The 25,836-nt window shown below is 41.5% G+C and overlaps 1 protein-coding gene across 5 annotated transcripts in view; it reads left to right on the forward strand.

Moving 5' to 3' along the window:
* Window positions 1-9,839: 9,839 nt before the first annotated feature.
* dop1a (DOP1 leucine zipper like protein A) overlaps window positions 9,840-25,836 on the forward strand; it is a 59,282-nt gene continuing 43,285 nt past the window's right edge. For all 5 annotated transcript variants that reach the window (XM_060905542.1, XM_060905543.1, XM_060905545.1 and 2 more), the window contains exons 1-6: window positions 9,840-9,959; window positions 13,832-13,978; window positions 21,800-21,981; window positions 22,242-22,412; window positions 25,020-25,209; window positions 25,427-25,525. In XM_060905542.1, coding sequence (XP_060761525.1) covers window positions 13,841-13,978; window positions 21,800-21,981; window positions 22,242-22,412; window positions 25,020-25,209; window positions 25,427-25,525 — 780 coding nt within the window. In that variant the 5' untranslated portion in view covers window positions 9,840-9,959; window positions 13,832-13,840. The remainder of the gene's footprint in view (window positions 9,960-13,831; window positions 13,979-21,799; window positions 21,982-22,241; window positions 22,413-25,019; window positions 25,210-25,426; window positions 25,526-25,836) is intronic.

Here is a 25,836-nt window from a genome sequence, read left to right on the forward strand (position 1 = left end):
ATCAAAATACTCGGGGCTTGAAATAAATGCACATTAGTCATGAACAATGGGAACGACTCTCTTTTGTGTTATTTTTGACAGAAGTAAAATTCATACATGAACAAATTTTGGCGAGTTGATTTTCTGTTTGGCGAGTTACTTTGGAAGGGAACTTGTCCGGCTGGCTGGTGAAAAAATATATGAATTTCTAGGCCTGTGGAGATATAATAAAAAAGGACACAAAATACGGAGTGGTTATGGATTTTAATATGGATGCTAATAATTTACAGATTGGTCACAGACGTTTCAGTGTATTACAGCTTGGTTACCGATTTCGTACAGATGATGCATCACGGATAAAAAATTAAGAAGTTTAAAACAATTAAATGTTTGGACTGCCGAAGTTCATAATTAAAATATCTTACCTGCATTTATATGTTTACTTTATTAATTTACTGTTGATTTTTCATGGAACATCACACAGTTGTGAATAAAAGATCCGTGCTTTGTATTCTATTTTTTATTTCCCATGAATCTGTATTCTGTGACTTCATGATGCAGCAAGGACGTACAAAGATGCCCGGGGAAAAATAGCACGCGCTCAGACGTCGTCACATGATTGGTCACACAATCGTGTTTTATGGGATCAGGTCCAGGTCTGGAAAAATCACTCCAGAAGCAAATCTCACTGATACGGATAAACCCAGGCCTGGGCTATAGGGATCGTTATCAGTCTGGTGTGAGCAACGACCACATAAACTGCAGGGACCCATTTATTTACAGTTATTGTGGAACTGAGCCTTTACTCTGTTGGTTTTCATACTTAAGCTGTAATCGTAAAGAATTTCCTCCAGGAGGAATAAAGTTCTATCTTATCTTATCTTATCTTATCTTATCTTATCTGTATGAAGCTCCAGCTGTTCACGTCAGTGTTTTGACTTTTCTGAGTCACTTCAAGCTGTTCTGGAGCTGCAATCCGTCTCTCAGTCTGAATGGAAAACATCACATTTCCCTCCTTTCCTCTCTGTCCTGCTCCATTAACGGGAGAAATTTCTTCCACAGCCTTTTCTCCTCCAGTCCACACTGCCTTCCATTTAATTCAGGGTAGGATGACTTGGACTGAGGCTCAGGCAGCTTGCAGAGAGAAATACACCGACCTCGTCACTGTGGACTCTGATGAAGACAACACTGAACTGGAAAATATGATATTCAAGTCTGGTATCAGTTCTGGATGGATCGGTCTCCATCGTGGTGAGTTCAGTGAGAAATGGTCGAATGGTGATCCTGTAACATTCAGAAAGATGACAGCGAACTGTGGGGCATCGACCTGCTGTGCTGTTATGAGAGGTGATGGTTACTGGGAAAGTCTTCAGTGCACAGGGACAAAACATTTCATGTGCTATGAACAAGGTAACTTCTGATTTTATATGCATATTTTAATGTACAGTACCAGTCAAAAGTTTGTACACCCCTACTCTACTCATTCATAAGATTTTTCTGTATTGTGATGATTCTGTACACTGTAGACTAATACTGAATACATCAAAACTATGAAATAACATCTGGAACATATCTGGAATTATGTGGTAAACAAAAAAGTGTAAAAAAAAAAAAAAAAAGATCAATATTTTAGATTCTTCAGGGCGGCACGGTGGTGTAGTGGTTAGCGCTGTCGCCTCACAGCAAGAAGGTCCGGGTTCGAGCCCCGTGGCCGGCGAGGGCCTTTCTGTGTGGAGTTTGCATGTTCTCCCCGTGTCCGCGTGGGTTTCCTCCGGGTGCTCCGGTTTCCCCCACAGTCCAAAGACATGCAGGTTAGGTTAACTGGTGACTCTAAATTGAGCGTAGGTGTGAATGTGAGTGTGAATGGTTGTCTGTGTCTATGTGTCGCCCTGTGATGACCTGGCGACTTGTCCAGGGTGAACCCCGCCTTTCACCCGTAGTCAGCTGGGATAGGATCCAGCTTGCCTGCGACCCTGTAGAACAGGATAAAGCGGCTACAGATAATGAGATGATATTTTAGATTCTTCAGTGCATCCAGTGTTCCCCTTGATGATGCTGTACACTATTGTCATTCTCTTAAGCAGCTTCATGAGGGAGTCACCTGGAATACTTTTCAGTTAACAGCTGTGTCTCATCAAAAGGTCATTAGTGGACGAGTTTCTTACCTTCTTAAATGTGCTTGAGATCAAACAGTAAATTGTAAATAATAATAAAAATACAGTAAATAGCCCTATTCCATAACTGCAGTAATCCATATTATGTCAAGAACCAAACAATTCAGTAAAGAGAAACGACATCCATCATTACTTTAAGACATGAAGTGACTTTAAATTCATAAAAATAAAGAAACACTGAATTAGAAGGGGTGTCCAAACTTTTGACTGGTACTGCATATATTATACATTTTAATCAGTGTAATCATATATGTAATTATAATTATGTAATTATATTATTTGTTATTTAATGTTTCACATATAGCAAATAAATTATTATGTTTAATAATGTATAATTTGACATTTAGAATATGCATTGGTTTTATTGCAGCTTCAGAAACAATACTTGTACAGCTGATGAGAGACTTTTAAATTAGGAGCCTATATTTTTAACATCTACAGGTGACGGTAAAACCAACCCCATTAATCATCTAATCCTTGAGAGTAAGACGTGGTATGAAGCTCAGCGTTACTGCAGGAGGAACTACACTGACCTGGTCAGCATCAGAGACGAGCAGCAAAATGAAGAGGTGAAGACCGAAGGGTTAAAGAGCACCACGCCCTTCTGGATCGGTCTGCTGCGGGATGACTGGCAGTGGAGTGATGGAGGAAACTCTGCTTACAGAAACTGGGGCACGGGTCGACCTCGGGCATCAAATAACTGTGCATATCTGAGAGACTTGGAATGGATTTCAGCGCCATGTTCTAATACAGTCCCTGCTCTGTGCTACAGCAGTAAGTGATGATTTTCCAGGCAGTAAAACTAAAACTGTCTCAGCAATCTTCTGTATGACGACTAGAGCACAGCTGGTGTGAGTCTCTGTCTCTGATCTCACTCTCCTCCTCCTTTTGGGTTTTTCTGTCTCTCAGGTAATATCCATGTGAGTGATGTGGCTCTGAGCTGGAGGGCAGCGCTGGATTACTGCCATCAGGAGAACAGGGCTGGAATTCTGAACATCGATTCTGACGCTGATCAGAAAGAGGTGGAGTCTGAGCTCAGGAGGAGGGGCATTCCCCCAGGCTCCAATATATGGGTGGGGCTCGGACCGAAGCGTCTCTCTGAGAGGAAGGTGTCGTCCCGTCCGCTGACCTGCGAGGACGTAGCGAGACAGACACGCCCTCCTCTGTCTCACTGCCCTGCGGACACACACACTGCAGGCGCAGCTCCTGATTACGTGCTGGACTCTGATCGACTTCGAGTCGTGTGTAAATTGAAATAAAGTTTTCTTGATGCTGGAGGAACAGAACACTGACTCCGGCACTAACTGCCCCGAACCCTTCACTGTGCACTTGTTCTCTATATTAATGAAAGTTAGCTGTGCAAAATGTCATCAACTATTAATTGTTACAATGATGCTGTTGTTTTTAATTTAACGGTCTGATATTACCAACATAGAAACCTCAGCTTTCTGGGTTATTTATAACTAAATAACTATTGCTGATTAATAAATCAAATAATGTAGCAGCCCTCGGAACCGAAATGAAGAGGAGTCTCGAAAACCACTGCAATAACGTTTATCGCTGCGCTTCCTGCACCGCAAGACTAAAAGTATGAGACAAATAAAACCAGTAAGTAAAAATACAAATAAGGTGCATGGGCTGATGCAAAATATTAACTGAATGCTGAAATGATAAATGAAGAATATGCTCGTATGCAAATATCATTTAACACTTTACATCACAAAGTTCGCTTGGAGAACTGAACGTCTCTTAAAGCTTTCACACCTCGCTCCGCTTTCCAAGGGCGCAAACACCAGCAGTGGGCCGGAGCACACACAGCACAGCTCACACAGCACAGCTCACACACACAGCACAGCTCACACACACAGCACAGCTCACACACACACACACACACACACACACAGCACAGCTCTCTCACACACACACACAGCACAGCTCACACACACACACACACACACACACAGCACAGCTCTCTCACACACACACACAGCACAGCTCACACACACAGCTCTCACACACAGCACAGCTCACACAGCACACACACACACAGCATAGCTCACACACACAGCACAGCTCACACACACAGCACAGCTCACACACACACACAGCACAGCTCTCACACACACACACACACAGCACACACAGCACAGCTCACACACACAGCTCTCACACACACACACACACACACACACACACACAGCACAGCTCACACACACACACACACACACAGCACACACAGCACAGCTCACACACACACACACACACAGCACAGCTCTCACACACACACACACACACACACACACAGCACAGCTCTCACACACACACACACACACACACACACAGCACAGCTCTCACACACACACAGCACAGCTCACACACACACACACACACACACACAGCACAGCTCTCACACACACACAGCACAGCTCTCACACACAGCACACACAGCACAGCTCACACACACACACAGCTCTCACACACACACACACACACACACACACAGCACAGCTCACACACACAGCACAGCTCACACACACACACACACACACACACACACACAGCACAGCTCACACACACAGCACAGCTCACACACACACACACACACACACACACACAGCACAGCTCACACACACAGCACAGCTCACACACACAGCTCTCACACACACACAGCACAGCTCACACACACAGCACAGCTCACACACACACACACACACACACACAGCACAGCTCACACACACAGCACAGCTCACACACACAGCTCTCACACACACACAGCACAGCTCACACACACAGCACAGCTCACACACACAGCACAGCTCACACACACAGCACAGCTCTCTCTCACACACACACACACACACACACAGAGCTCAGCACAGTTCACACACACACACACACAGCACAGCTCACACACAGAGCTCAGCTCACAGCTCTCAGAGCGCCGCTGAACGGTTCTCCTAAACGCAGATGCGCGCGCGGAAGTTTCCAGTAAAGCGGTGAGGAGATGCTGAGTTTACAGACCGCGCGCGCTGCACCTTTCAAACAAGACAGAAACCCGCGCGGCTCCGATCTCACAAACCCGCCGCGCGCTCAATTCTGCTTTGTCTGCAGCTTACACTTGTCCCGTGTGATTTCAAAATAAAAGTCTCTTAAACTATGGTCGCTTACAAGTAACACGCTTCTATATATTAATAAACTGTAACCTGGTGTTTTGACAGTAATAAATATTCTGCATTTGTCATTTTAACTTCAGTCTGATCTTTTCTTTATTTTTAGATGATATGAACATTTAAGACACTTGGATGTTAAAATAATTTCATTTATTTTGTCAGTAATTGACGTCATAATTTAGGCCTATTGCTTGCTTCACGTTTGTCTGTGCGTGTCACTGTTGCCTCCTTCACTGGAGTTTATGGCTTTTATTTTGGAAATGGCGCAACACCATTGGATTGTGGGATTCCTTCAGTTCAACCTTTAATTCGAGAAATTCAGCAGAAACGGTATCTGTCACTGAGCTCTATACTAGAGGTCTGCACGAGTCGGATTTTTCCAGTCCCGCTCCCGCCCGCGCCCGCAAAGAATTATGATTTTCAGTCCCGCTCCCGCCCGCGCCCACAAAAAAATGATGATTTTCAGTCCCGCTCCCACCCGCGCCTGCCATATTTTGTCCCGCTCCCGCCCGCAAATCCCGCATGATGCAGACGTTCGCGTTATTTCTCAGGAAAGTTCTTGTCTTGACACAGCGTGATGGTGCCCCGCCCCGTACTTTGAGTGGATTTGAGCATAAATATCTACAGCTCACATTCACGTTTGTTATTATTTACCTTGTTTCTGAATTCAGCATGTAGTGTCTCTAATAATAAAAATAATAATTAGTGCTGTCAAGCAAATCGCACATTTTTATCACATGAGAAACCATTGTAATTCTCTAATCAGCATAAAAAAGTGAATGGGCTTGCTTTGTACCAATGGTGGTTTTTTTTATTGCAAATCAGAGCTAGTAAGAGAAGTGAATTGATTTACTGCTTGAGTTAGTCTACAACTCTAATCAGAGAGGCAGGTTACACAGTGACAGTAGGCTTGACTCAATGCTATCCCAGAAATCCTTCCTGTAATATGCAAATGTGGCTGTCCAATCAGAGTCGGCCAAATTTGCATATTACAGGAAGGATTTCTGGGATAGCATTGAGTCAAGCCTACTGTCACTGTGTAACCTGCCTCTCTGATTAGAGTTGTAGACTAACTCAAGCAGTAAATCAATTCACTTCTCTTACTAGCTCTGCTTTGCAATAAAAAAAAAACACCATTGGTACAAAGCAAGCCCATTCACTTTTTTATGCTGATTAGAGAATTACAATGGTTTCTCATGTGATAAAAATGTGCGATTTGCTTGACAGCACTAATTATTATTTTTATTATTAGAGACACTACATGCTGAATTCAGAAACAAGGTAAATAATAACAAACGTGAATGTGAGCTGTAGATATTTATGCTCAAATCCACTCAAAGTACGGGGCGGGGCACCATCACGCTGTGTCAAGACAAGAACTTTCCTGAGAAATAACGCGAACGTCTGCATCATGCGGGATTTGCGGGCGGGAGCGGGACAAAATATGGCAGGCGCGGGTGGGAGCGGGACTGAAAATCATCATTTTTTTGTGGGCGCGGGCGGGAGCGGGACTGAAAATCATAATTCTTTGCGGGCGCGGGCAGGAGCGGGACTGAAAAATCCTACCTGTGCAGACCTCTAAAACGGGAAGAGAAAGTCATTAAGGACTTCTAACACCCTGGACACACCCTTTTCCAACTCCTCCCCTCCAGGAGGCACTGTAGAGCACTGCGACCCAGAACCACCAGACATAAGAGCAGTTTCTTTCCGCGTGCCATCAACGTCATAAATATCTGACCTGATCCGTCCTTGCCATTCCATTACCAGTGTGGGAAATAAGGACTTTTGAGCAGACTGTCACAGGACAGACGAGTCTGAAATGTTCTCTGTCTGCCCAAATTTCAGCCTGTCTGAATGAAGCTGAAGGGTTTTAGATGCCTTCACAACTATTTCCAGGCACATTTTTGTGGCCTTCAAAGGCCAAATTACACTCGACATTAGTTACTAATTACACTACAAATTGAATATAATTTACAAGAAAATGTCAGAAGATTCAAGAAAAACCTGTTTAAAGTTCTACCCAAGAAAACAGTAGCACACACAGGTCAGTTCCTCGAGAAAAACGTAAGGGGAGCCAAGGATGTTCCAACTGGTTACAACTTACTGATCCTCATATATCGGTACTATAGTAACACTCATGAAACATTCTGTCAACAATGACTGTTTTATACTATGTTTATAATCAGTCTATAAGAAATTCAGTAATCAACAACACAACTATTCTTACATAAGAGTTAAAATTTTGAGTCCGAGATTCCAAGTAACTTTGTCATAAAATGACTTTTAAAATGACTCAGAACTAGACATGGGAATATCATTCGGCATTCAGACTCAAATCTGATGCACTAGAACTTAGAAAATAAAAACTCTATTAAAATATAAATCTACATCCTACAAAGCACACTGTCATTGTTATTATGAATAAAAAAATGCACATAATAATAATATCATAAGCACTGATTGGCAGTTTGGCACTGAACCTAATACTGTACTGTAAAGTTTGGTGTAAAGTGAACTCTTAATCAAGCGACTGGAGCCATCAGAGACTGTCAACCCTGAAACACTAGTTCACCTGCATCGTGCAATAAAAACAACAGCGAACACTGAGTGAATTATTATTGTCTTATTTAGTGTGACACTGGGGGAGAGGGAGGGGCCTGTAAATTAGGGCGGGGCTGGGACCCTCGGTGGCAAAGCTATGAATTTTTAGTCGTGTTCGCAAGGGCCCCCGTTTCACAGGCGGTGTTACGACAATGTATTTGCCCAGTGTAACATTAGGAAGAAAACTGGAATTAGATTAGACCCATAGCTTTACAATTTTTCATGGGCCATCCAGTCTGATGCTTTTGAAATACAGACAAACAAATGTAAAAATTACCGGTAAATGTCCGCTGGTCTGACCTTATTTCCCACACTGATTACTGTCCCTCCTGTACACTCCTGTGTGCTCTACCCTCCCTGCACTCTGACTGTGTGTATATTTTTACTGTATTGTGTTTTGTCTGTAAATATCCTGCGTATCATCTGTATACGGTGTACTGTTTATATTGTTGATAGGATACATATTTATAATGTTTACTGTATATTCTAGATATTGCATATTATTGATATAGATATTTTATGCATAATATAGATATTATATACTATAGATATTTTATTATAGATAGAACTTGTATAATACCTGATATTTTAGACATTGTGTATAATCTATGCATTGCATATTATGTATATTTTATATAATAGTTATAATAGTTATTGTAGATTGCATATTTATTATATTGTGTAATGTTTATATTGTCCATTACATATACATATATACATTTCTCTTACATTATATTAAATATACATAACTTACATATTCATATATTCACACTTTGTTTCCCTCCCCTGTATCATTAGAGAGACACCAACCGCCGGAACCAAATGCCTTGTGTGTGTCAACAAACTGGGCCAATAAACATGATTCTGGTTCTGATAACTTCATTATGAAATGTATTATAACTCAGTGATTTTATGATAACTATATTACATATATTATATATGACATCGCCCTGCACATTTTTAAAAAGTTTTTGCTGTTTCATTTAAAACTAGGTATAGAACCAAATTTGATGGTGCTGATTTAAAAAATGCTGTCCAAAAATTTCCTGGACCTCAAGTTTTAAAGATAAAGGCATATTTAATATGTCTGCAGTATTTCTAAATTTCAGCTTTCTACAAAATACAGAAAATTACAGATATTCCCTTATAAAATAATATTTATTAAAATATTAATACAGAATATGAAATATTGATTAAAATAAGGCAGAACTTGGGTATAATAGTATAGTAAATAGTTAAATGGGAAATTACCTACACAAATATATGCAGTATGAGAGACAGATCTGATACATGTCCTGTACATATTTCGTTAAATATTACGGCGCCCTGATCTTCACATCAGTGACATTAAACGATTACGGGGTGAATTTCCTCGTCTTGGCCTTGCGTGAGTGGGTTGCACTGGGACAGTCTCTCTGCAGGGCTTGAGCTTCAGTGGATGATTATAATCATGAACCCTAACCCTTACATGCACAAGGCTTGGCTAAACTATGACAGCTTAAGTCAGACTTTCTCATACAGCTCTCTTTACTGTGACTGTCACCTCGCTCACTAAAAATGCCTTTAAATCACTCAACACATTTTGTCACTAAATGTGACGTGCTAGAAACAAACTGACATTTTTCCTGAAATCAGCACCAAAAATTTCGTGTAAAACACCCTGCACCTTTTAGTCAGCAAAACTGATGCAGGGCGGTTTAATAATGTGACCTAGAGGACTTTTATTATGAAGTGTGACATGTCGGAGACCCGGAAGTGATGGTGGAAACGCTTCGATTTCTATAAACAGCTTTTCTTCGCTGAGAGTCGGTGTGCGCGCGCTGGGGAACAGTAAAGTGTTAGTTTATGTGTGAGAGGGTTGAGTGGGGCGGAGCTGGGGGGGCCGGCGGGGTTAGTGGCGGGGTTAGTGGGGAGGTTATAAAGCGCGCGGGGTTTCTGTCAGGAATGTGGTTGAAATCAGTGAAGAGGAAATGAAGCTTTAGAACTGAACACACTGAGGAGGAGAAATACTGCTGTTTACTCTCTTTATACCACAGTAAGGGGCAATTAACACTATCATTAACACTGTCATTATCATTAACACTAACACACTATCATTAACACTGTCATCAACACTAACACTGTCTATCATTAACACTAACACACTCATCATTAACACTAACACACTATCATTAACACTGTCATCAACACTAGCACTGTATCATTAACACTGTCATTAACACTAACACACTATCATTAACACTAACACTGTCTATCATTAACACTGTCATTAACACTAACACACTCATCATTAACACTGTCATCAACACTAGCACTGTCTATCATTAACACTGTCATTATCATTAACACTAACACACTATCATTAACACTGTCATCAACACTAACACTGTCATTAACACTAACACACTATCATTAACACTAACACTGTCTATCATTAACACTGTCATTAACACTAACACTGTCTATCATTAACACTAACACACTCATCATTAACACTAACACACTATCATTAACACTGTCATCAACACTAGCACTGTATCATTAACACTGTCATTAACACTAACACACTATCATTAACACTAGCACTGTCTATCATTAACACTAACACACTCATTATCATTAACACTGTTATCATTAACACTAACACACTATCATTAACACTGTCATTATTATTATTATTATTATTATTATTATTATTATTATATCTTATTATATATTATTATACCATTCCATACCCTGTAATTCCTGTACATTTATATTTTTGTATATGGGTCTGTCTCAGAAACTGGGTACTGTGGGGGTTCCCCACTAAATATACTCACAGTCAATAAACTATCCGGTTTTGAATGGTGATGTTGGTTTTAATTTGAAATAAAATGATGAAAGAAATAATACAGATAAAACTAAATCTTTGATGTGAATACTCTATTCAGAATTTGGCAAAAATTCTGCAAATTTGTGGAAAAATGGCGGCTTGATCTGGGACATGATAAATGGTCGACTGCATCGCATTCCCTTAAAAAGGTTGTCGTCCACTGAAAAGTCTACAGTTATCACTAATTGTATTTTAAGTTGTAACTTTATACACCTAAGGATTGGTGCGCTCACAGAATAATCATAACCGTAATAAAACATCATGCAAAATATTTCATTGCCGTCGTAACTCCATTTTCCGCAAACCCGAAACCAATACGATCGTGTGTTTTGATCTAAACAGAAAGCCTCAGGGTCGAGGTCACGACCTCACCAAAAGTAGGAACTTAAAATCACTACGCCATATAAACATTTAGTTATAAATCTGCGATTTTGTTTTTTAAAATGAAAGCTGAAAGTTAGGTATAGAATATGTTTCTTACAGAATATGTTACGATGGTAGCTGGGCTTGTATGAATTTCTGAGCTATAAAATGAGTCGTGGTCTATTTTTTACCGTAGCGTGTTATTTGTGTGCGGGGAAGGACACACATTAACAATCTGCATGTGTAGAATGGAATTTTCCACTCCAACAGTTAGAAGTTGATCGTGCTTCCATTTGCGGTCTTTCTGTTGCGCGGGTGATCTGTTCGGACGTTATCGCTGAAAAGGTGAGTTTTGACAGTTTTATTTTGTTTAGTCTTGCAGTATAAGGCAATAGAATGTTTCTTTTTCATCTTACTTTCATATTTTGTAGTGTTTGCATATTTTTGGCCAATATTTTGCAACCATGGTCAATTTAGATCAAACTTTTGATAGACTCTACGGCCAGTCATTTTGCCCCGCCCCCGCCTCGCGCTCCGTCCGGTGCGGTAGTGATGTCCCGTTGCTCGCGCGCCGCAGCAGAGACCCGCGCGACCTTCAGCCAGTACAGTCGCTGTTCTTTTACCACCGCCGTTATTCTCATCTTTCCGGTGTGTTCTTGATTTTTCCATTGTGTCCTATTTCGCCATATCAAACACCCAAACTGTATCATATTATTCATATTTAAGTGAATAATCAATTCAGTCATCATAACTTGGCATTTTTAACCCAAGCAATCAAAAAGAGGAAATTTATTCAATATTTTCACTCCTCTGTGAAGGAGGGGCTTTAATTCTTCATGATGGAGTTATTTTATATGGAAATCAATTTTACAAAAGCATTTGAATTGTAATCAAAAACATTTCCACAGTGGAGGCCAGATAAAGCAAGATACTCTCTTTATTCTTATTAAACATGACAAAAGAAACATTGAGTGTTCGGTAAATGCAAAAAAAATAGTAAAATTAGAAAATGTATTTTTTGACCATAATGTCGCAGTGAGAGAGCGGTTTCTGAGACGGACCCGGATTACACTTACGTTATTGACTGCTGTGCACTTGTGGTTAGATGCAATCTGCATTCTGTTGCTTTGTACCTGTGACATGTGCAATGACAATAAAGTTGAATCTAATCTAATTATTAACACTAACACCATCATTATTATTAACACGAATGTTAATACTGTCATTATCATCAACACTAACACTGTCATTATCAACACTAACATTAACACCATCATTATTATAACATCAACACTAACACTGTCATTATCATCAACACTAACATTAACACCATCATTATTATAACATCAACACTAACACTGTCATTAACACTGTCATTATCATCAACACTAACTGTCATCAACACTAACACTGTCATTATCATCAACACTAACATTAACACCATCATTATTATAACATCAACACTAACACTGTCATTAACACTGTCATTATCATCAACACTAACACTGTCATCAACACTAACACACTGTCATTAACACTAACACTGTCATTATCATCAACACTAACATTAACACCATCATTATTATAACATCAACACTAACACTGTCATTATCATCAACACTAACATTAACACCATCATTATAACATTAACACTAACACTGTCATTAACACTAACACTATCATTAACACTAACACTGTCATTAGTCATTATTATTAACACTATCAACAGTCATTAAAACTAACACTAAAACTAACATCAAACACCATCACTAACACTATCATTATTATTAACACTAACATCAAAACTAACATTATTATTATTATTATTATTATTATTATTGCTGCACTCAGATGTGTACGTGGTTATTAAAGTTTTGTTTTCTGGATTAAATTTAATTATTGCTGACTTTCGTTAACAATTTACACGTGTATCATGATGGATAAAGTATTGGCACCCCTCCATCATGTGACCACTGTCACTCCTGAAAGCTTTTTATGTGATTATTTTCACAACTTTTTTTTAAATATGGAATAATTTCTACTTTGAAATATCATGTCTGTATATATTTAAAGTATTATAATTCTGTGAATTTTTCACTGAGACTGCCCACTACTCATTAATATTCATGAAGTAGATATTTATTCTCTTCACTTCCTGATGATTTTACAAAAAATGTATAATTTGTATAATTGTACTAAAGTAGAGTTTTAAATATGTTTCTTGAAGACCTCTGTTTTCTACTTTGTAGTGGTGTGTGTGTGTGAGAGAGAGAGAGAGAATAAAAATCTTCAGGGACTGTTGATTTTGATTTTGATTCACACACTCGATGTAATTTATGAACCGATTCATCTTCATTTCTGTGGATCTCATTATGATTTTGTCTAAAATCACATCCTTCCTTTAAAACATAATGACATCATTTTATACAGTTGAACAAAATTATATTTATATTAACACTAAGAATAAATTTCTATCTTTAAAAAAATAATATGCACATGTATAAAGATAAAAGTCCATGCTGTGAGTGAGAGTGTAAACTTACAGGTTCATTCTTTGAGTTTGAACACTAAATATTAATATAATTAAAATGAAGTGTAATTACTAAAGGAATGTGACATGACTGACTCTTCACTGTGTGTGTGTGTGTGTGTGTGTGTGTGTGTTACAGTGTGTTAGGATGAACACGGAGGAAGTGGAGCTGCTCGGTGACTCTAAATACAGGAACTACGTGGCGGCAGTGGATAAAGCACTGAAGAACTTTGAGTACTCGAGCGAATGGGCGGATCTCATCTCTGCTCTCGGAAAACTCAACAAGGTCTCCGTCATTCTGTCTCTTTAATAACGAAATAATAATTTTTATAACACGGCTCTGCTGTTCTGTTGATCACTTTTCAGCAAAACTCCACAAAACTATCATGGTGTAATGAAGTATTTTTGTGCCATCACTCCGCCCTGCGCTCGACACCGTCTCTGATCACACACGCTGTTTACCGCCCGGTGATGCAGCACACACTCAAACCCGTGATACATAATTCAGTTCTATTTCTCTAATTCTGTTTATTCTTCTTCTAAACACATTTCCTACTCAGGTGTTTTCTAATTACACGACAGTCACACCGTAACACTCCTACAGTCTCACACCACAGCAGCAGAATATTCACAGACACTCCTTACTGTTTACTGCACTACTGTGGATTAGAACATGGGCCCCTGCTCTCTCTCTCTCTCTCATTCTCACTGTCTCTCTCTCACTGTCTGTCTCTCTCTCTCTCTCTCTCTCTCTCATTCTCACTGTCTCTCTCTCACTGTCTGTCTCTCTCTCTCTCTCTCTCTCTCTCTCTCTCTCTCACTGTCTGTCTCTCTCACTGTCTCTCTCTCTCACTGTCTCTCTCTGTCTCTCTTTCTCAATGTCTTTCTCAATGTCTCTCTCACTGTCTCTCTCTCTCACTGTCTTTCTCTCTCTCACTGTCTTTCTCACTGTCTCACTCTCTCACTGTCATCTCTCTCTCACTGTCATCTCTCTCTCTCACTGTGTCTGTCTCTCACTGTCTGTCTTTCTCTCTCTCACTGTCTCTCTCTCTCACTGTCTCTCTCTCACTGTCGCTCTCTGTCTCTCTCACTGTCTCTCTCTCTCACTGTCTCACTGTCTCTCTCACTGTCATCTCTCTCTCACTGTCATCTCTCTCTCGCTCTCTCTCACTGTCGCTCTCTCTCACTGTCTCTCTCTCTCACTGTCTGTCTCTCTCACTGTCTGTCTGTCTCTCTCTCTGTCTGTCTGTCTCTCTCTGTCTCACTGTCTCTCTCACTGTCTCTCTCTCTCTTTCTCACTGTCTCTCTCTCTCTCTCTCTCTCTCTCTCTCTCTCTCTCTCTCTCTCTCACTGTCTCTCTCTCTGTCTCTCTCTCTCAATGTCTCTCTCACTATCTCTCTCTCTCACACTGTCTCTCTCATACTGTGTCTCTCTCTCACTGCCTGTCTCTCTCACTGTCTCTCTCTCTCTGTCTCTCTCTCACTGTCTGTCTCTCTCTCTGTCACTCTCTCTCTCTCTCTCTCTCTCTCTCTCTCTCACTGTCTCTGTCTCTCTCTCACGGTGTCTCTCTCTCACTGTTTCTCTCTCACTGTCTCTCTCACTGTCTGTCTCTCTCTCACTGTCTCTCTCTCACTGTCTCTCTCTCTCTCTCTGTCACTGTGTCTCTCTCTCTCACTGTCTCTCTCTCTCTCTCTCTCTCTCTCTCTCTCTCTCTCTCTCTCACTGTCTCTCACGGTGTCTCTCTCTCTCTCACTGTCTCTCTCTCACGGTGTCTCTCTCTCACACTGTCTCTCTCTCTCCCTCTCTCACTGTCTGTCTCTCTCTCACACTCTCTCTCTCATACTGTCTCTCTCTCTCTCACTGCCTGTCTCTCTCTCTCTCTGTCTGTCTCTCTCACACTGTCTCTCTCTCTCTCACTGCCTGTCTCTCTCACACTGTCTCTCTCTCTCTCACTGCCTGTCTCTCTCTCTCTGTCTCTCTGTCTGTGTCTCTCTCACACTGTCTCTCTCATACTGTCTCTCTCTCACTGCCTGTCTCTCTCTCTCTCTCTCTCTCTCTCTCTCTCACTGTCTCTCCCTCTCACACTGTCTCTCTCTCTCACTGTCTGTCTCTCTCTCACTGTCTGTCTCTCTCTCACTGTCTGTCTCTCTCACTCTCTCTGTCACTGTCTCTCTCTCTCTGTCACTGTCTCTCTCTCTCTCACTCTCTCTCACTGTCTCTCTCACACTCTCTCTCTCTCACTGTCTCTCTCTCACTGTCTCTCTCCCTCTCACACTGTCTCTCTCTATCACTGTCTCTCTCTTTGTCTCTCTCTCACACTGTCTCTCTCCCTCTCACACTGTCTCGCTCTCTCTGTCTCTCTCTCACTCACTGTCTCTCTCACTCACTGTCTCTCTCTCACTCACTGTCTCTCTCTCACACTGTCTCTATCTCACACTGTCTCTATCTCACTGTCTCTCTCTCTCACTGTCTCTCTCACTGTCTGTCTCTCTCACTGCCTCTCTCTCTCTCTCTCTCTCTCTCTCTCTCTCTCACTGTCTCTCTGTCACTGTGTCTCTCTCTCACACACTGTCTCTCTCTCTCTCACTGCCTGTCTCTCTCTCTCTCTCTCTCTCTCTCTCTCTCTCTCTCTCTCTCTCTCACTGTCTCTCTCACACTGTCTCTCTCTCTCACACACTGTCTCTCTCACTGTGTGTCTCTCTCTCTCACTGTGTCTCTCTCACTGTCTCTCTCTCTCACACTCACTGTCTCTATCTCCCTCTCACACTGTCTCTCTCTCTCTCACTGTCTGTCTCTCTCACTGTCTCTCTCTCTCTGTCACTGTCTCTCTCTCTCTGTCACTGTCTCTCTCTCTCTCTCTCACTGTCTCTCTCTCTCTCTCTCTCACTGTCTGTCTCTCACTGTCTCTCTCCCTCTCACACTGTCTCTCTCCCTCTCACACTGCCTCTCTCCCTCTCACACTGCCTCTCTCCCTCTCACACTGTCTCTCTCTCTCACTCTCTCTCTCTCTCTCACTCTCTCTCACTGTCTGTCTCTCTCTCACTGTCTCTCTCTCTCTCTCTCTCTCTGTCACTGTCTCTCTCTCACACTGTCTCTCTCTCACTGTCTGTCTCTCTCTCTCACCGTCTGTCTCTCTCTCACTGTCTGTCTCTCTCACTGTCTCTCTCTCTGTCACTGTCTCTCTCTCTCGGTCACTGTGTCTCTCTCTCTCACTGTCTCTCTCTCGGTCACTGTGTCTCTCTCTCTCACTGTCTCTCTCACACTCTCTCTCTCTCTCTCTCTCACTGTCTCTCTCTCACTGTCTCTCTCTCACACTGTCTCTCTCTCTCTCTCTCTCTCTCACTGTCTCTCTCTCACTGTCTCTCTCCCTCTCACACTGTCTCTCTCTCTCTCACTGTCTCTCTCTCACTGTCTCTCTCCCTCTCACACTGTCTCTCTCTCTCACTGTCTCTCTCTTTGTCTGTCTCTCTCACACTGTCTCTCTCCCTCTCACACTGTCTCTCTCTCTCTCAATGTCTCTCTCTTTGTCTCTCTCTCACACTGTCTCTCTCCCTCTCACACTGTCTCTCTCTCTCTCTCACTGTCTCTCTCTCTCTGTCACTGTGTCTCTCTCACTCACTGTCTCTCTCTCACTGTCTCTCTCTCACTGTCTCTCTCTCACTGTCTCTATCTCCCTCTCTCACTGTCTCTCTCACTGTCTGTCTCTCTCTCACTGTCTCTCTCATATTCTCTCTCTCACATGCTCTCTGTCTGTCTGTCTGTCTGTCTGTCTGTCTGTCTGTCTGTCTGTCTGTCTGTTTCCCAGTAAACTGTACTTTATCTTTATTAAATCATACAAAAGAGATGGGAATTTGTATTTTTGTAAATATCTAACAGTTCATTTTACTTCAGGATGTGACCGAGGGATAAAACAGTAATCGATGCGTTTTGTGAATAAGAAAACAGAAACACACATTAAGCAGAGAACGCCCTTATTTGTCAGGTCTAAAATTAAATAAAACAAAAACAAACACTTGAATGAACAGAGAAACAAATCAGAAAGAATCTGAAATGATAAAGTATATATGTCTGTAACATCAGTATTATTTTAGTCCTGTGTGTCTCATAACTATTTGTCTTTCTTTGAACCAATCAAAAGCATTTACATATTAAATATTTTATTAAATTCCAGCAGTTTTTAAAAGTATTGACGTCGACTGTAGTCTCCATTTTTCTGATGTGTTTTACATTTAAACCGTAAATCGACGTTCATGTCGGAGGAAATTCAGTTTCAGTCTTTTTGTAAAGGAACGCTGAAACGGTGTGCAGTCGTATCCAGAAGCTCTCGTGATTTTATTGCTAAAGTTTTAACGGCACTGAATTGATGCTCCTGTAATGAAACTTATCTTCTGAGTAGAACGATTTCTTTAACGTTTTAAACTGTTTATCTAAATACGAGTTTCCTTTCCATATTTACTGACTCCAACTTAGTTTTCTGTCTCACCTCACACCAGGCTTGTAGTACTCGAGTCCAACTCGTGCCCTAATTTTAAGGACTCGTGACTTGACGTGGACCTGAGCACTGATGACTCAGACTCGTGCATTCACTGCATTCGGACTCGTAAATTGGAGACAAGGATGCAGATTTTTTCTTTAGTTTTTGTAACACGCCATAATGATTTGGCATAAGATATTTATATCTACATTAATTTTTATGCTAATTTTGTGCAAGAGAATGCACATTCACCTGTTCATACATCATGTTCAGGAATAAACTAACGTTAATGGCGCTAAAACACCTGGAGAGACGCGCCTAGGATTGTCCGCTTTGTTTATACAGACTTCTCGTGCAGTGGGAAAAAAAGCACTGCTGTGTGTTTCATATGTAGAAGAACTATCGAGGAGACGACGGGGACGACCTCAAACTTCAATCATCATTTGGTAAGACTCCACCCAGAGAAGGAAGTGACGCGCTGTGTTCATTGCTTTGTTGATAGTGGGCGGGGCTTGCTGAGCGTTGAACTAGCTTTTTATCTGTAGCCTGTTAACTAAAATGGGGCAGTGGCGCAGGAACGTTAGTCCGACACAGTAGCAGAGACGCTTTCACAGAAAGGCAGCAACAGACACCGTCACATGGGGCGGGTGGAGTCTTGTTCTGGGACTCGACTCTGACCAATAATGGATTCGACTCGGACTTGAACACTGGGGACTCGAGACTGGACTCGGACTCAAGGTTTAGTGACTCGACCACAACACTGGCTCACACTGTAGCTGTTCAGTGCTTTATGTCCTTTCCTCCTGATTCCTGTGTGCTGTTTGTTCATCGTTATTCCACCTGATTTACTGAATAAATATAAATGTAATGCATAAGCTGAAATAGTGGCCAAAGACTCTGTCGACTGCTTGGGGTGTGCCCTGGACCAAGTTCTAATGGAGAAAATATGGGCAAGAAAATTGTACAGCTTGTTAACTCTCACCTAAAATTCCTCTCCAGACGAGCACGCTTTCTCAGTCGATGTTCACGGCGCACTTTAGCTTCAGTGCAGTGTCACTTTGACTGTGTCTCCTGCTCCTGGTTTTTTGGCTTGACCAGGAAATCAAAACACAGCCTTCAGAATTGTCAAAATAAGCTGATACGCTTCATCCTTGGTTTGGATCCACGAGCACATCTTTCTGTATCGGACTTTAGAAAGGTTGGGTGGTGACCTGTTGAGCAAAGGGTGTGGCACAAAGGGCGTAACTCATCTGTTTAAAGTCCTGAATGGCTTTTCACCTTCATACTTGCAGCGTGACATCACTAGAGTGACAGATATCCAGACTCATCACACTGGGTTTAGTCGATACTCTCTGGCAATACCCAAGCCTGACAGCCGAGGGCAAAACACTTTTGTGTTCAATGCCATTAAGTCATGGAATGATCTGTCAAACAGCATCGGGTCGATCCGGTCTCTCTCGAGTTTTAAGCACAAAGTAAGCAGGCATTGATCTAACGGCCTTCAGACAGCGGAGAGGGGGCGGGTTTGCATTATTCTGCTCAGTTGAATGTAACTGGGCTGTGGTTCGCCTTCTGCAGGTTCTGCGATAAGGTTCTTGATGTGATCCTTCTGTGGTGCTCAACGACACGGTGCTACTCTTGGGTGCATTAAACACTATTGTATTTTGCCTTTTACAACCCCGATTCCAAAAAAGTTGGGACAAAGTGCAAATTGTAAATAAAAACGGAATGCAATAATTTACAAATCTCAAACACTGATATTGTATTCACAATAGAACATAGACAACATATCAAATGTCGAAAGTGAGACATTTTGAAATTTCATGCCAATTATTGGCTCATTTGAAATTTCATGACAGCAACACATCTCAAAAAAGTTGGGACAGGGGCAATAAGAGGCTGGAAAAGTTAAAGGTACAAAAAAGGAACAGCTGGAGGACCAAATTGCAACTCATTAGGTCAATTGGCAATAGGTCATTAACATGACTGGGTATAAAAAGAGCATCTTGGAGTGGCAGCGGCTCTCAGAAGTAAAGATGGGAAGAGGATCACCAATCCCCCTAATTCTGCGCCGACAAATAGTGGAGCAATATCAGAAAGGAGTTCGACAGTGTAAAATTGCAAAGAGTTTGAACATATCATCATCTACAGTGCATAATATCATCAAAAGATTCAGAGAATCTGGAAGAATCTCTGTGCGTAAGGGTCAAGGCCGGAAAACCATACTGGGTGCCCGTGATCTTCGGGCCCTTAGACGGCACTGCATCACATACAGGCATGCTTCTGTATTGGAAATCACAAAATGGGCTCAGGAATATTTCCAGAGAACATTATCTGTGAACACAATTCACCGTGCCATCTGCCGTCGCCAGCTAAAACTCGATAGTTCAAAGAAGAAGCCGTATCTAAACACGATCCAGAAGCGCAGACGTCTTCTCTGGGCAAAGGCTCATTTAAAATGGACTGTGGCAAAGTGGAAAACTGTTCTGTGGTCAGACGAATCAAAATTTGAAGTTCTTTATGGAAATCAGGGACGCCGTGTCATTCGGACTAAAGAGGAGAAGGACGACCCGAGTTGTTATTAGCGCTCAGTTCAGAAGCCTGCATCTCTGATGGTACGGGGTTGCATTAGTGCGTGTGGCATGGGCAGCTTACACATCTGGAAAGACACCATCAATGCTGAAAGGTATATCCAGGTTCTAGAGCAACATATGCTCCCATCCAGACGACGTCTCTTTCAGGGAAGACCTTGCATTTTCCAACATGACAATGCCAAACCACATACTGCATCAATTACAGCATCATGGCTGCGTAGAAGAAGGGTCCGGGTACTGAACTGGCCAGCCTGCAGTCCAGATCTTTCACCCATAGAAAACATTTGGCGCATCATAAAACGCAAGATACGACAAAAAAGACCTAAGACAGTTGAGCAACTAGAATCCTACATTAGACAAGAATGGGTTAACATTCCTATCCCTAAACTTGAGCAACTTGTCTCCTCAGTCCCCAGACGTTTACAGACTGTTGTAAAGAGAAAAGGGGATGTCTCACAGTGAGAAACATGGCCTTGTCCCAACTTTTTTGAGATGTGTTGCTGTCATGAAATTTAAAATCACCTAATTTTTCTTTTTAAATGATACATTTTCTCAGTTTAAACATTTGATGTGTCATCTATGTTCTATTCTGAATAAAATATGGAATTTTGAAACTTCCACATCATTGCATTCCGTTTTTATTTACAATTTGTACTTTTTCCCAACTTTTTTGGAATCGGGGTTGTATATCCGTGTTTAACCAGCAATTTAGGGGTTTTTTGGTGCTTTTAAAGTTTTTTATTATGCTACTTAATGCCATTTGTACAAATTTAGTATTAATATAATACACTTAATTCCATGATTAAACAGTCAACACAGCGCCATCCTGAAACTTTTCTGAGGACCACAATGGAAATAAGTGTTTTACACTTTGTTGTGTGATCCTTGGTTTAGTTTCATGTATTTAGTTCAGTTGTACATTAGTGTATTGTCCTACAAGCACGTAATTTTACCTTAATAAATCTATCTATCTATCTATCTACCCACCCACCCACCCACCCTCTTGACGAAGACCCTAAGATGTGTGTATATTGTATAGGTGTTGCAGAACAATGCCAAGTACCAGGTCGTCCCCAAGAAGCTGACGATTGGGAAGCGTTTGGCTCAGTGTCTTCACCCGGCGCTGCCCAGCGGAGTTCACCGCAAAGCTTTAGAGACGTACGAGATCATCTTCAAGATCATCGGGCCCAAGCGCCTCGCCAAGGACCTGTTCCTGTACAGGTAACACACACACACACACACTATGAAGATTGGATCTGATCACGTGACCAGTGCATCTCTTTATCCATAAACTGACACACACTCAGGAGTGATGCATCGGAATTGAGCTGGATCTCTTGTGTAATTAATATAGTTTGTGAAATTATTTACAAATAAAACACATGAAAGTTGTTTGCATAAGTATTGACCCCCTAAGTTAGTTCTGGTGTGTGTTCAGAGTGATTTAGCATGGGGTGTGTGTGTGTTTTCTGTCTTGTCAGCTCTGGATTGTTCCCCTTGCTGTCTAACGCCTCCATGTCGGTGAAGCCTGTGCTGTTGGGTCTGTACGAGACGTTTTATCTGCCACTGGGGAAAACGCTGAAGCCGGGACTGCAGGGACTCCTGACTGGGGTACTGCCTGGCCTCGAGGAGGGCTCCGACTACCACGACAGGTCAGAACGCACAGTAGTGTGTGTGAGAGAGAGAGAGAGAGAGAGAGAGAATTACTGTGACAAGTCAGATATATATATTACTGTGACAGTGTGAGGCGCAGCATGGTGGTGTAGTGGTTAGCACTGTCGCCTCACGGCAAGAAGGTTCTGGGTTTGAGCCCGGTGGCCAATGGGGGCCTTTCTGTTTGCATGTTCTCCCCGTGTCTGCATGGGTTCCCTTCAGCTCCGGTTTCCCCCACAGTCCAAAGACATGCGGTTAGGGTAACTGGCTACTCTACATTGTTCATAGGTGTGTGTGTGTGTGTGTGTATAGATTAGATTAGATAAAACTTTATAGATCCCTTTGGGAGGGTTCCCTCAGGGAATTAATGAGTGTGTGTATTAAAGAAGGGTGTGTGTGTGTATTACTGAGTGTGTGTGTGTGTGTGTGTGTGTGTGTATTAATGAGTGTGTGTGTATTAATGAAGGGTGTGTTAGTGTGTGTGTATTAATGTGTGTGTGTGTGTGTGTGTGTGTGTGTGGTGTGTGTGTGTGTTAATGAAGGGTGTGTGTTAGTGTGTGTGTATTTGTGTGTATTTGTGTGTGTGTGTGTATTGTGTGTGAGTGTATTAATGAGTGAGTGTGTGTATTTGTGTGTGTTAGAGTGTGTGTGTGTGTGTATTAATGTGTGTGTGTATTAATGTGTGTGTGTATTAATGTGTGTGTGTATTAATGTGTGTGTGTATTAATGTGTGTGTGTATTAATGAAGGGTGTGTGTGTGTATTAATGTGTGTGTGTATTAATGAAGGGTGTGTGTGTTAGTGTGTGTGTGTGTGTATTAATGTGTGTATGTATTAATGAAGGGTGTGTGTGTGTGTGTGTGTGTGTGTGTATTAATGAAGGGTGTGTGTGTGTGTGTGTGTGTGTATTAATGTGTGTGTGTATTAATGAAGGGTGTGTGTGTGTGTGTCTGTGTGTTTTAGAGGACAAAATAACATTTTATTCTGTGTTGAATTGGTCAGAGTTTTTTTACCCATCAATCAACACGAGAACAGAAATCAGAAACAGATAAGCTAAGCTAATCTACTGTAGCCTTTTATTATCCCACAGTGGGAAATTTACATTGTTACAGCAGCGAAATATAGAAAGAACAAATAAAGCTAAGGCAGTGCAGGAGTGTTTGTAGATTGTTGTAATGTCGCAGTCTGACTCGCTCCTACTCCACCTTACACAGTCCACATTCAGTCCACGTTACAGGAGCAAATATTTACACCTTTTCATCCACACTGCGATTCCCGGTCACTGTGTCTGATGTAAACACACTCCATCTCAGCAGAGTCATGCACATTTTATTATTCACTTCAGGTGTATATTTTATTAAAATCTCTTCTCTCACATTGTTTAAAGGATCCAGTAATCACAAACTCTTGTTTATTGTTCATTTCTGTGTAAATCTTTTCATCTTTTTTCCAGAGATTCATACATTTTGAGTGAGTCATTTGGTTTTGACAGTTTTACATTTAAAGATGCTGCAACTGGAATTGTTTCAGGAACAGACACTGAAACGGTCTATAACTTATTATTATTATTATTATTATTATTATTATTGGGTATGAGACGATACACAAAAGCCTCAATATGAATCATGTCCTGATACAGGCTTCATGAGACGATATTGACACAAATAAAATATTCAATATTAATATATTCATTTTGTGATGATGATAAATCACTGTAATGTCAGTATGCTGTAATAAAAATAGTTTGGGATTTATAATAAGTGTAATTTTCCCTAATTACGTTTTTTTTTAAATCTTTTTCAGTGTTATAAATGTATTTCTTGGGAAAATTATTAATATGTGAAGAGTTTGATTGTAGGTTGTGCCTTAAATGATGAAATAATAATCGAGTGTCCTCAGCTCTTCCTGCTGTCTGACATCCACCTGAGTGCACGAGGGTGTCACGCTCAGGAGTTTAACACAACAGTGGTGAGCTTCCCAAAAGCCTCTTAACACTAAGAGCATCTTAACTAGGGGAGAGAGAGCATTCACTGTGCTGCTCGCTACCATTTAACGAAGATCTCTGTGCTACAATGCTTTTGGGAAACTCAGGCCATTTGAAAGCGATATTAAAATTCTTCATTACAAATTTCTATCACTTGAATTGAATAATAAATAAAAAGCTCACGTCACCCAACTACATGACGGGCGTGTTGTCTCTGGAACACTGTTCTAATTTCAGCGCACATCTCTACAAGCTCAGGTCTAAAACCTGTTTTCTTCATTAAATCACTCGGATTATCTCATGAAAGCTTTGAGATGATTTATTTTCCTTTCGGAGGGAAAACGGCATGAAGAAGCTCTTCTTTCCACACTGCACTGCACCTCACTGACATCTCATGAGGAGTAACTCGGTTCAAACAGACGCTTAAAAAAGCCCTAAAGCTGCCATTTCTTTTCAAAGAAATAATGTCTCATTTTAAAAATGTTCTGTCTGGTTTATTATCTTTCTTGTTTATCTTTATATTTTTGACAGAAATGAAGGGCTCTTTTGTGTATATATTTTTAATCTGTAAAAAAGGTCTAGATTTTTACAGCTCTACCCCTTTATCATGGCGCCCCCCGCAGGACGAATGCTCTGTTGGAGAAGGTGGCGTCAGCGGTGGAGCAGGCTGTGTTCTATAGTGCCCTCTGGGGGAGCATCCTGACCAGCGCGTCAGTGAGACTGCCGGCCATCAGCTTCGTCCTCCTGCACCTCAACCGCAAAGTGTCCATGGAGGACCAGCTGTACATCATCGGCAGCGACATCGAGCTGATGGTGAAACGCAGCGAGAAAATAACAGATATCTGAGAAAAATAAACTCCACAACAATTTATAAACAGAATGTCCAGACAGATCTCAGTTCAGTTAAAGGAGCAGTGGAACACTGTAGAATAATAATAATAATAATTATTATTATTATTATAATTATAATAATAAGAAGAATATAGTGGTGTGTGTGTGTGGTGTGCGCGTGCGTGTGTGTGCGCTGCAGGTGGAGGCAGTCAGTACATCTGTTCAGGACTCCAGTGTGTTGGTTCAGAGGAGTACACTTGACCTCATCCTCTTCTGCTTCCCCTTTCACATGAGTCAGGTAATCCCCTTCACTCACTCACTCACTCACTCACTCCTTCACTCACTCACTCACTCCTTCACTCACTCCTTCCCTCACTCACTCACTCACTCACTCACTCACTCACTCACTCACTCCTTTACTCCTTCACTCACTCACTCCTTCCCTCACTCACTCACTCACTCACTCACTCACTCACTCACTCACTCACTCCTTTACTCCTTCACTCACTCCTTCACTCACTCACTCCTTCACTCACTCCTTCACTCACTCCTTCACTCACTCACTCACTCACTCACTCACTCACTCACTCACTCCTTCACTCACTCCTT

This window comes from Neoarius graeffei, chromosome 23 (genome assembly GCF_027579695.1).
Source record: "Neoarius graeffei isolate fNeoGra1 chromosome 23, fNeoGra1.pri, whole genome shotgun sequence".
Lineage (NCBI taxonomy): Eukaryota > Metazoa > Chordata > Actinopteri > Siluriformes > Ariidae > Neoarius > Neoarius graeffei.